The 13,050-nt window shown below is 33.1% G+C and overlaps 1 protein-coding gene across 2 annotated transcripts; it reads left to right on the top strand.

Moving 5' to 3' along the window:
- Nucleotides 1–12,697, top strand: LOC108998921 (bifunctional nitrilase/nitrile hydratase NIT4A-like). Of its 2 annotated transcripts, XR_004798306.1 has the most exons (6): nucleotides 1–312; nucleotides 449–634; nucleotides 10,029–10,322; nucleotides 11,488–11,769; nucleotides 12,061–12,349; nucleotides 12,682–12,697. XR_004798306.1 is itself a non-coding variant. In XM_018975694.2 (5 exons), the coding sequence occupies exons 1-5, from the start codon at nucleotides 171–173 to the stop codon at nucleotides 12,213–12,215; spliced, it is 1,059 nt and encodes a 352-aa protein (XP_018831239.1). In that variant the 5' UTR covers nucleotides 1–170; the 3' UTR covers nucleotides 12,216–12,529. The 2 variants fall into 2 exon arrangements, 1 of the variants encoding a protein (XP_018831239.1); XM_018975694.2 differs by lacking the exon at nucleotides 12,682–12,697 and having other exon boundaries at nucleotides 12,061–12,529.
- The last annotated feature ends 353 nt before the right edge of the window (nucleotides 12,698–13,050 follow it).

Here is a 13,050-nt window from a genome sequence, read left to right as displayed (position 1 = left end):
AGACACCTCCAGCACGCACCACAAATTCAAACCTCCAATTTTCCAAACGGCTCAAGTTCAAAGTATCTTCTGTGGAGCAAAAGGCAAAAGCAGCCATAATAGTGAGTTGAGTGAGAAATCTGGCACTGCTCACAGTTCATCCAATTTGCAAGCCCAACAACCAAAAAGACATGGCGCTAGTGCCCGTGCCGCCTATTCATGACGGGCCGCTGTTCCCGGAGGTCGACATGGGAGCCGAACCATCTGCACCCACGGTCAGAGCCACTGTTGTCCAGGCCTCCACTGTCTTCTACGACACCCCCGCCACTCTAGGTCCCTCTTCTATCGTCTCCTTCGCTTGTTACCTCTTGCTCAAACTGCCTTTCTCTTCTAGTGTAATGTTTCTAGTTGAGATGACGATGTTTGTAGTGATAGTGGTGCTAGCTTCAATTTCTGATGGAACTTGCAGATAAGGCCGAGAGGTTGCTGGCTGAAGCGGCCGGGCATGGATCCCAGCTGGTTGTGTTTCCAGAAGCATTTGTGGGTGGTTATCCGCGGGGATGCACTTTCGATTTCGGTGTTACCATTGATAATCGAACTGCCAAAGGCAAAGAGGAGTTCCGCAGGTATCATGCATCAGCTATCAATGTACCAGGTGAGACTGTGTGTGTCCATGTGTTCTGATTGGATGGATTACTTATTTGTTAACACCCGGAAGATGGAATTTCGTAGACTGCCTGTGTTACATATTTTAATATCAACGTTAATAGTCGGATATTCGATTTTTTATAATTTATAATAATAAAATAATAATAATTAAAAAAATTATTTCTCCATCTATAATTTGATGAAAAATTTTACTGACTATGAGAGAGTAATCATCTTGACAACTTTATCTCTAAGTGGTTTAGATTAAGAGATGAGTTGAGATGGATTAAAATAGTTTGTGAATAGAGAATAAAAGTTGAATTATCTATTATATTTGATGTGAGAATTTGAAAAAATTATTTTGGGATTTGAAAAAGTTGAATTATTTATTATATTTTGTGTGAAAATTTGAGAAAGTTATAATGAAGAGATGAGATGAGTTTTGAATCCAAACCTAGTGTCTCCTAATGATTAGAGGCACAATGATGTTATATGTGACAATCCTTAATCTATCAGTACTATTTATAGACTCATGGCCATCAAGAAATATAAAGATTTTGTGTCTCACTGTGATTAGATATAAAGTTTAATCTTATCTTATTAGAGTTAATCTTATACCATTATGACTCATCAATTAAGTGATAAGTATTGAGCTATTCTAAACCCATCAGAATATGAGTATGGAGGACATAAAGTTTAAATAAAGCTCTTATATTCTTCCACTTGGCTCATACGCCCATAAAATAATATTTTCTATTCATGGGTTTATTACAAGAAATTAATCATACTGTGCAAATTTATTTCTAGAGAAATTTCATAGCTTAGAATATATTACATGAGTTCTGTAATATCAATGTCAAACCAGCTACCAATGCGAAACAACGGTTCTATATTATATAACCAACAAATTTCCTTCCATATACCACAACATCAATAACTCAATTCAGCACAATCTTTAATTGGAAATATTAAGGCTAATACTGTAATGCATTGGATTCCAATTCATGTCTATTGTAGGCATTATTTTGTCATCATTCATTTACACGATTTAATGTACATATAAAATGAAAATACAAGAAAACAGAAACATTCATAATAGATATCTTGCAATGTCCAGTAACAAAATACTCAGTATATCAATGATCTCTTTAACATATTCACATCATGAGTATAAACATTTGACCCATCTTTTTAACATTTCATTTAAAATATAATTATTAACACACTATTGTTATGGACATATTTGTTTATGCACTTTCTCCTTAACAATTAGGTATTTAAAATTCATTTAAATACTTATCATTCGGAGAAAAATATTCTGAGGAATTTTTGCAATACTTTCTTAGCGGCTTGGTTATAAGTCGACAATTCCAAATCTTAAAATAAATTTCCTCAGTCAGATACCATACATTGTGGCCTCAATGCATACCACAAACTCAGTCTCTATGGCACATGAAGCAGTAAGAGATTTGTTTCATACTTTTTCATAAAATAACTCTACTAGATAGCAAAATACATAATTATAACTGTATTTTTCATCATTAGAGTAATTCTACAAAATAGGGTTTGAATATCCATTTGCCTTAACAATATCAGTTTTTCTTAAGGCAACAATGTAGTCTTTAATTTCTTGCAAATAACCTTGCACTCCTTTCACACATTTTGGGTCAAACATCATTGGGTTATTTTCGCAACAACAAAAAATGCCAACTGAAAAATTGATATTTAACCTTATACAAATTTGTGCAATCATCAGATTTATTATAACAATCATATACAAAATTTCCTTAACAACCTAATCAATTTGAGGACATTGTAAAATATTGAGCATGTCACATTTTATTTTCAAAGCATATATTGAACAACAATTTTTCATGTAAAATCTTCTAAAACTCTATGCAACTATACTGAGACAATCCTAACAGTCATCGTCTTGGTATTAAAATTTAGTCTCAATTACGAATGATGTCTCATTCATAAATTTCATTTTTAAAGTAATTTAGATATATAACTTTAATGTCATACTACAAACCATGGTTCATACTGTCCAAAAAGTCATATATATGTATGACCATAAATACAAATTTCATTTTTAAAGTAATTTAGATATATAACTTTAATGTCATACTACAAACCATGGTTCATACTGTCCAAAAAGTCATATATATGTATGACCATAAATACAAATATACTCTCACTGATCTTAGGATATATAAATTAATAATAAATATTTTTCTTAAACCCAAAAACAATATTAGTATTATCAAATTTCAAATACCAATTTTTAAAAAATCTATTATATTTTCTAAGTCATCATTTTATTCGTTTCTTGCAGATTTCAGACTTTCACTCTATAATTATTTTTAGATCTATTTGATATAACTCTAGACTATAATGAGCTATTAATTCTATAGTGATCATTAATAAGTTCTTTTAGATTTATTATAAATATCTTTCTAATCAATGCTAATTTTTTAGTCAAATCCTTAATTACAAATCTGACTTTATATCGTTTAGCATTGTCTTTAAAGTCAGGATTTTGTCTCCAACAACCATTTACATTCGACTTTTTATACATTTCAAAAAATTTAAATGAAATTACAGATTTTACATTGATTAATGGATTTCAACCACTCTGTTATACATCGGTCTTTTATAAAATCACTTATTTATATAACTTGTAAAAACATATGCGAATCTTCATTTATTTCTATATCAAATATAACTTTTGAAAATACACCACATAACCTAACAAAAAATCAAATCAAGAAGATTACATGAAGTTACCTGTTTTGATGTCTCCATGGCCAATTCTTCAGCGGTGTTTCTCTAATGAGGTAGATGATCATTTGGTTGTTGTTCCATGTTATTATTAAGATAATCATAAAATAAACTATAAGCATTTTTGAAGTACAAAAATGTACTTCACAACAATCACATCTCTAATTTCTATACTCCCACTGATTTTGCCAACTATAAGGAATTTGACATTTCAATTTCCTCAAAATTCAAACTATAAATAGAAACAATACAACCTAAATCATTTGGATCCCCCTGAGTAATCAATAATGTATCTATTAACTATTATACAATCCAATTTTCTTTCATTTGGATTGTATATGCCTTAAATCAAGTATCATATCACTCCACAACTCAAAATAAGTCTTTGAAACTATTTACTAGGAACACAATTTAAAATATATGCTATTATCTTTAATAATTTTACTACACATCTTTCTAAGAAGTTAACAAAATAGGTTACGATTATGGCTTGACTCATAATACTTTTCTTGGCACTCATGAAAACTTCAATCCAATTGAATGATTTTCACATTTCTATCTAACTGCAATTCTTCCACATGAGAAGTACCTCAAGAATTACTAATGACTTAAGATTTCTCATGTAGCATATAAATACATTCATATCATGAAAATCATCTATAAAAATAATGAAAAAAATGTTTACATGCGTCTATAAGCATTATCTCAAGAAGCTCTCTATTCCTTGTACCATATTTTCTTGATATGTTTGATTTGCTTTCCTTTTATATAAATCAACACACATCCTAAGATTAAAAAATCTAAATGCAGAAAATATTTTATTTATTAATCTTTATAACTTTTCTTGAAAATATTTTCCAAACTTTTATGTCACAAATTATGTTTCAAATTCTATGTCACAAATTGTAAAGAGTTTTCATAAATCATTTTCATTTGGTTTCAGTAAATGTCTCATGAGTGAAAATGAAATTTTTTTTAACAAAAGCACTATTATGAAGGCATAACAAATAAAAATTTTATTGAAAGGAAAAATAGAACAAACATAAATGATATTTTGAAACATTTTAAAAATTTGAACATTTGTACTCAAGTTCAACCACTAAAATATGTATGAACATTTATAGAGTTTGATTTGAAACTTATACAGACAAAATAAATATAAACATTTACACTCGAGTTTAATCTAATAAGAATATATAAACATGTATAAGATCTGATTTGAAACTTATATATAAAAAAGATTTACCCTTCCCTTCAAATGATATCTTATGCTTAAGGCACTTAAATCTTTATGTGTCTTTATTTCTTTCAAATTTCAATTGACACAATTATTATATTTTCATCATCATCATCCTTCATTTTCCAAAAGATACAAATGATTTTTCATATAAATTTACAAAATAAATTCATATCTAGCTAATAGTCATGCTACCAACTTGTTCATATATTATTACTTTAATGAAATAATAATGCCTATGAAGTAAACTATAATGTACAAAACTAAGAAATTCATATAGTTTGATATGTAGTAATTAATTCAATCTTTTTTAAATATTGTACTTTTCTGAACTTTATCACTATTCTCAATAATAATTGATGTTAGATTTATAATAGATAAACCAAAGTCCAAAACTAGTCTTAGTGTAAATTTGGCATGCTTATGTTTCTCTAAACTATAGTCTATTATGTACAGAAAACCTTACAAAGATATTTGTATACTTATTGCAAGAAAAGAATTTTAATCATATTAATGATTTGAGTTCGACATTCACAAACAATAACAGAATTTAAGACATTATAGATGAACTAATAGTGTCATCGAGATCCCTCCTTTTGGAGTAAATCCAAATATATAAAATATTTCCTCCAATTTTAAATTTTGTAGATGAACTAGTTGTATCATCAGAATTCTCCTTTGGAAGTAAATTCTGGCATACAAATTGTTTTGATGGATAAACTAGTAGTCTCATCAAAATCCTCATTTGGAAGTAGATCTTGATATACAAATTATTCACTCCAACTTTCCTTTAATGAATGAACTATTAGTGTTATCAAAATCCTCATTTGAGAGTAGATTTTGACACACAAATTGTTCACTCTAATTTTACTTTAATGAATGAACTTTTGATGGATGAACTAGTAGTGTTATTAAAATCCTCATTTGAGAGTAAATCTTGACACACAAATTGTTTACTCTAACTTTTCTTTAATGGATGAATTAGTAGTGTTATCAAAATCCTTATTTGGGAGTAAATCTTAACACACAAAATTATTCACTCCACTAGATCCACCTTACTATAGAGTTTAATGATTTTTTTTTATCAAAATTTAAGAAAATTTTGTACATTTGGACAACCAATCTTTTCTTTAATTTTTGTGTAAATCATTTGCCCCATATTGCATAAACAATTATATATGGCATAATAATTTAAATAAGAGACAAAATAAATATTAAATAATTCATACATATATTTAACAATAATAACATGCACATAAAAATAAATAAAATTTATTTTTCTTTCTTTCTTTTATTGGGTTGGGCCACAACAGTGGCCCATTGGATTTTCTTTTCTATATCTCGGATTGGGCTAGAGCCCACTGCCCGACCCTACAACCAAACCCTTTTGTTTTGAAAGAAAAAATCCTAGGCTCTTTTTTCTTCTTCCTTTAGCACCCGCCGCACCAGAGTTGGGTGTCGTCGGCAAGGAGAGGACATAATGGTGATCACGGCCTCCTCCCGCTGCTGACGTCAAACTCACTGGCCCCCCCTCCCCCCCTTTTTTTTTAACTAGATTACCGCCGCGGCCAGTGGGCTTTAAAGCACTTTGCTGCCATTACAGAGGTGCTAGCGAAGAGGTTCTCGGCCTTCTCTCGGCATCAAATACTGTACTTTATAGTATTGTTTTCCAAAAAACTCATCTCAGATATGGATTTAGCCACCATACCGAGAATCTATACGGTGGTGGCGGCGGTTTCCCATCCCGGGGTGCTAACATGGCACTCCGACTACCTTGCACCACTCCTCCTAGTCCCCACTCAATGACTCAATCTCTCTAATTTTTCTTTTGTATCAACGGAAATCCACAAAAAATTCTTATTAGCCAATCAGGGCTTATCAGCCCCTTTACACCGCATTTTAAAGCAGTCATACGTCCCAAATCACTGGCAAGGGACTTAGGCCACCTTACATTGAATACTTTCAACACATACAACAACTCCTCAACTACCAACATAGTGCAAACAATGAGGGAGAAAATAAAATAAAACCCAAGCAAAGATTGAAACAGATGCATCAATACTTCGTCGAATTGTGAACAATCACATGAGAGTTTTTGTTTTACGGAAATATATAAGCATAAAATGGGAGAAGTACACGGTATTATGGTGTTAAATTAATATACGATATATCAAACCTATATTTTATCAAGATCATGAAAAATCTATAACCTAAAACTCTGATACCACATGTTACATATTTTAACATGAACGTTAATAATCAGATATTCGATTTTTTATGATCCACAATAATAAAATAATAATAATTGAAAGACGTACATTTCTCCATCTCTAATTCGATGAAGGATTTTATTGACTATGAGATAATGATCACTCTAACAACTTTACATTCGAGTGTCTCCCGATGGCTAGAAGCACAATGATAATGTAGGTGACAACCCTTAACCCCTCAGTATTATTTATAGACTTATGACCATCAAGAAATCTAGAGACTTTGTGTCCCACTGTGATTAGATATAAAATTAATCTTATCTCATTTGAGTTAATCTTATGACATTGTGACTCATCAATTAAGTGATAAGTATTGAGCTATTCTAAACTTATCAGGATATGGGTGAGTGAGACATAGAGTTTAAATAAAACTCTTACATTTTCCCTCTTGGCCTATATGTCAATAAAATAATATTTTCCATTCATGGATTTATTACAGGAAATTAACCATAATGCACAAATTCATTTCTAAAAAACTTTCATAGCTCAGAATACATTACATGAGTTCCATAATATCAATGCCAAACTAGCTACCAATGCGAGTCATGGTGGTCCTCTGTTATATGACTAATAATTTCCATTCTATCTACAACAACACCAATAACTTAATTCAACATTATCTTTAAGCGGGATAATTAAGGCTAATATTGTAATGCCTTGGGATCCAATTCTTGTCTATTGTAAATATTATCTTGTCATCATTCATCTACACGATTTAATATACATATAAAGTGGAAAGACAAGAAAACAGAAACAACCCTAGCTAATAGATATCTTTCAATGTCCAGTAACAAAATACTTAGCATATTAATGATCTCTTTAACATGTTCACATCATGGATATAAACATATGACTCATCTTTTCAACATGTCCTTTAAAATATAATCATTAACACATTATTGTTATGAACATATTTGTTTCTGTATTTTCTGCTTAACACTTAGGTATTTAAAATTTCATTAAGTACTTATCATTTAGAGAAAAATAGATGTTTGGATTCGAAGATGACTTGAGATGAGCTGAGATGAGTTGAGATGGATTGTGAATGGTAATAAGATGAGTTGTGAATAGTAGTGAGATTTGTGAGTTAAAGTTGCTGAATAGTAATGAATAGTAGTGAGATGAGTTGAGATGAGCTGAGATGACTTGCGAATCCAAACAAGCCGATAAATTTCTTCAGTCAGATACCATACACTGTGGCCTCAAAGCATACCACAAACTCAGTCTTTATTGCACATGAAGTAGTAAGAGATTTGCTTCATACTTCTCTATAAAATAACTCTATTAGATTGCAAAATATATAACCATAACTGTATTTTCCATCATTAGAATAATCTCACAAAATAGGATTTGAATATCCAGTTACCTTAAGAGTATAAATTCTTCTTAAGGTAACAATATAGTCTTTAATTTCTTGCAAATAATCTTACATTCTTTTCACAATTTTTGGGTCAAACATCAAAGGGTTACTTTGGCAACAATCAAGAATGTCAACTGAAAAACTGATATTCAACCTTATACAAGTTTGTGCAATTATCAGATTGTTATAACAATCATATATAAAATTTCCTTAACGTCCTAATCAACCTAAGGTAGAATTTAGAACAACACTTTCCATCTCTTGCTTTCATAGAAAAAAATGATACCAATCACACCAATATTTTAGTATAACCTTGCTTACCCACTTATTAATTTCTTAGAACGTAATTTTTCTGGTCACCAAAGGCTCTTGGAAGGCTGATTTAAATTACAAAGTAAAATCACAATACCCAATTTCTCTTGCAAAACCAGCAATACATACTTTTGGATATAAAAATCACCTTTCCAAACTTCTTCAAACAATTGTAGAAAATGAACAAACTCAAGTCTCAGGCTAATTTTCTATAGAGAGTGAACACTATTAGCACCCACTGAGATGAAATTTGCCGCAAAATACAACATGGAATAAGTGAATAAATCTGGAGATGGAGATATCTTACCAATGATGATAACGATTCAAACCCTTCGAGAAGAGCTCGATTTGTTCGAGCTTCAGAGAACTTTTCATATATGGCGGTTTCTAAGTGGAATTTGGGGGGGAGGGGGCTGGAAGAAGAAATTAGGGAATACAAGACAGAGAGAGAGTCTTGGGGAAAAAGGGAAGTCGAGGGGGAGGGCGGGGGCATTACGAGAATGTGGAATTTCCTTTTTTGATGCGTGGGTTGGCTTGTTAACAGTAGAGAAAAAAAGAGGCCAGTTCACATAGAGTGAGGAAGAATTAAATATTCATAAAAGAATATTAACATAAGCTACTGCACTTCCCTAAATTTGGGGAAGCACTGTAGCTCTTACCTATTATAAGCAATGGATGGGGAAGCTTATTATGTGGGGTCTTTTTGAGTGTTTTTTCTTTTTTTTTTTTACTTGTAAAAAAAAAAAAGGACCTAAATGTCAATACTCTCATTGGAGCCAGTTAATGATGAATCATGAAGTACCCCAAGGATTGTCATCCATCGGAAGCATGCAGCATGCTCTTGATTTAGTATCAAGAGTAGCTTTGCCAAATCTGCCATCTTAAAGAATGCCGCCTATGCAGCGAGATGAAAAGCCCTTGTGCTATCCCTGTCTTTGTTACACCTAAAACAGATGGTTCTTGGAGGATGGGTAAATTGAGGAATTAGTCAGTCATATGTTGGGTAACTTTTCGAGGTTCCTTGTTGGAAATCATGTGAAGACATGGGCTTTTGTTATCCCTCAAGCTAAGTTTACTGACAATTCTGTTATTGGAACCATGGAGAAGAAGTCATTTGAACCGTAGCCTATGCCACAAATGCAAACCAGCATCGGCGTTTTCAAGAGGTTTGAGGTGTTATGGTATCTGTGCATTTGAGATGTGAAAGGTTTCCTTCAGAACTTTTCACAAGCTCAAGTGAAGGTGTTATGGTATCTGTGCATTTAAGATTAGCTCAGGTTTATGTACGGTGACTAAAGATTTGATTTTGGTCAGTATCACAAGCCGAAGAATTCAGGTCTTGTATGGAATGTGTGATACTCTTTGGAGGCTTAAGTTTTATTTGTCATATCTGTATATATAGTTATTCACAATTTTCATTGATTTGTTTGATACAATGCAGGTCCTGAAGTTGACCGTTTGGCAGCAATGGCTGGAAAGTATAAGGTGCATTTGGTAATGGGTGTGATAGAGAGAGATAGATATACACTCTACTGTACTGTTCTATTCTTTGATTCTCAAGGTGGTTACCTGGGAAAGCACAGGAAGGTTATGCCAACAGCATTGGAGCGTATCATCTGGGGATTTGGAGATGGATCGACAATTCAAGTTTTTAGTACTCAAATCGGAAAAATAGGAGCTGCCATTTGTTGGGAAAACAGAATGCCACTTCTAAGGACAGCCATGTATGCTAAAGGTTTGTAGCAAAGAACAATAATAATATGAATATTTTGTCACATTTTTCAAGCTTCTTTTTCATCATTTTTTTATCTTATAGGTTGGTAACCGATAGCTGGTTTAATTGTTTATTTACGATGATGCAATTTTAGATATACTAATTGATATGAGGCCTGGAGCAACCGCAGAATTTTAAGAAACTATTAGCCACCTTGTTGATGCAATTACTGGCTATGCTGTGTTCGGACTGTTGTGAAAAATGATGAGAATAATGAAAGTAAATGAGAAAAACAATCAATAAATCACATGATACAAATTTTACGTGATTTGGCAACTGGCCTACGTCCACGGAGCTATAGAGGATTTTATTATCTTGAGGAATTACAAAGTACAATGTTTGGAGTGAATTACTATGCTCAATATACAGCCACAGTATAAAAAATACATATATATATGGTTACACGGCGAAAAATCCTACTTTCTCACAATCTGTGATATTCACTCGAGCGGCGTGTCGAGCGCGCATCGAGCGAACTTTCTCCTGGCCATTTGCTCGAGCCATTTGTCAAGCAGCTCACGAGCGAACTCTCTGTAACGTCTCTGCTCGAGCGAGTTGAATGCTCTGCTCGAGCGGACTGAGCCAGGCTTCACAAAACTCAGCACGGACGTACACATGAGAGTTCACATATGCATGTGGTTGGGTGTGTGCATTTGTTGGATTTAACCAGATCCCAGGTGTTCAAGTACTTTGGACATAAATATTTTTAGAACTTCACATTATTGGGGCTCAAATTTGCTGCATGCTTGGGTTGTTCAACTTTGGAGACCAACATTGTTCTGCCCAGGTCCATGCGGGCAATAGTGCAACCTTCGCTTGCCCTCTCCAATCTTGGCTTTTTTTTGGTCAAATATTAATAGCTCTCAGGCTAGTTCTATCCTATTTAAGTGTATTACCAGATATATATGTTGTTAAATCATGTGCTCCAGCTCCTTGTAATTTCTTCTTGATGATTGAATGCCATCTGAAGCAAATTTTTGTGGAAAATGTTGAATCTGAAAGTAGGTATTCGTACTGTATTATGTTTTTTCTCTGTGGAAATTATATCATCCTTGTCTTGTTGCATGATAATTAGTTTGAGACATATTTTATGCTTAGGTTTAATACATAACACTTTGTTTTCTAGGCATTGAAATATATTGTGCACCAACGGCTGATGCCAGGCCCATATGGCAATCATCAATGACCCATGTTGCCCTTGAGGGTGGATGTTTTGTTTTATCTGCCAACCAATTCTGTCGAAGGAAAGATTACCCCCCTCCTCCAGAGTATGTATTTTCAGGAACAGAGGAGGAGCTCATACCAGATTCTGTTGTCTGTGCTGGAGGCAGTGTCATTATATCGCCATCAGGGTCTGTTCTGGCAGGACCCAATTATGATGGGGAGGCACTCATCTCAGCAGATCTAGGTATGTCACTGTTGTATGTGCTTTCCTCAAACTTTCCTCCTTGTCTTGTTCATGAGAGTTCACACCATCACTCAATAAATAACATTTTGGGTTCCTGATATATATATTCTCCAAAATAATATCTCTATTTCTTGTAAGCATGGCATCTACATGAGTTATTTTTTCCATTATAAGAAGCATATTCTCAGAAAACATTGGAGGTGAATCTTGTTCAAGTTCGTGTGCCCATAAGTGCATGCATGTATGCAAGTTATTCTGATTTTAACGGATTGGAAAAAAAAAACGATGCAGATCTTGGAGAAATAGCACGGGCAAAATTTGATTTTGATGTGGTTGGACACTATTCAAAACCAGAAGTGCTAAGCTTGATTGTGAGGGACCATCCAACAAAACCGGTTACTTTCACATCAGCATCAGAGAAAACTCATGAAGGCGCTCACAAGTAGTTATAATGGATCACCAGTCATCAATAATAGGAAGGGCGGGCACTGATAAGGCAACCCCTTTATTACCGTTTGCAGATGTATATGTTCAATGTTTTATCTTCCACGACAGATGACATGTCTTCCTTGCAGATGGCGTAAGTTATTCTGTTGGTACAAATAAACAAATAAGATATGGTTTTACTTCCTGTAACCTTTGCAACATGTACCACTTTTCAAAACTTAAACCCTGAACCTATTTTGTTTGGTTTTTCTTTTTTATTATTATTACAAGTTACTTTGGATGGAAGAATGCAACTTTGCAGCATATGCATGCTTGGATTTCTTTGTCTAAATTTGGACTCAATTCATGTTTGATTCAGTTCCAAAGTCTCTTCATGCAATTCACATATAAATGACAACTTGTCAGAACTCAGCAGCACTCTGCCATACACAATTTCACCATCTTTGGTAAATTTTCATGGAACAGATTCTGGTGCAGATCTGAATTGATGTTTGCTTTGGTGGAGGTTAATGACAGAGACTATCCATGCCAGCCATAATCAGGCAGATAAAGATGTCAATCGATCTATTTCCAAAACTCATTTATGGTTGGATATTATGAAGGTACTTGGAGAAAACATTGTGCAGTGATACGAACGTTTAAAGCGTCTTAACTCATAATTATTCGCAACCCGAGTGGAGTAAAGTGTTAATACGATAACGTCAAGGTAGATGGTGTCAAATTTAGAGATGAATGATGGAAATAACCTTGGATAAGTTGAATCTAATCAAAGGTGTATTCCCATTTCCCAAATAACTGCCTACAACACAAATTTCACACTCCAAAACTCGGTAT

The sequence above is a fragment of the Juglans regia genome, chromosome 14 (genome assembly GCF_001411555.2).
Source record: "Juglans regia cultivar Chandler chromosome 14, Walnut 2.0, whole genome shotgun sequence".
NCBI classification, from domain to species: Eukaryota; Viridiplantae; Streptophyta; class Magnoliopsida; order Fagales; family Juglandaceae; genus Juglans; species Juglans regia.
The sequence above is the reverse complement of the archived record's forward strand: the minus strand, read 5'-3'. Positions and strand labels throughout refer to the sequence as shown.

What these genes read in the sequence shown, in the direction of transcription:
- LOC108998921 (XM_018975694.2), top strand. Translation starts at nt 171, where the DNA reads ATGGCGCTAGTGCCCGTGCCGCCTATTCATGACGGGCCGCTGTTCCCG. An exon ending in ATCAGCTATCAATGTACCAG is followed by an intron (nt 635 to 10,028) that starts GTGAGACTGTGT and finishes GATACAATGCAG; the next exon opens with GTCCTGAAGTTGACCGTTTG. An exon ending in GACAGCCATGTATGCTAAAG is followed by an intron (nt 10,323 to 11,487) that starts GTTTGTAGCAAA and finishes TTTGTTTTCTAG; the next exon opens with GCATTGAAATATATTGTGCA.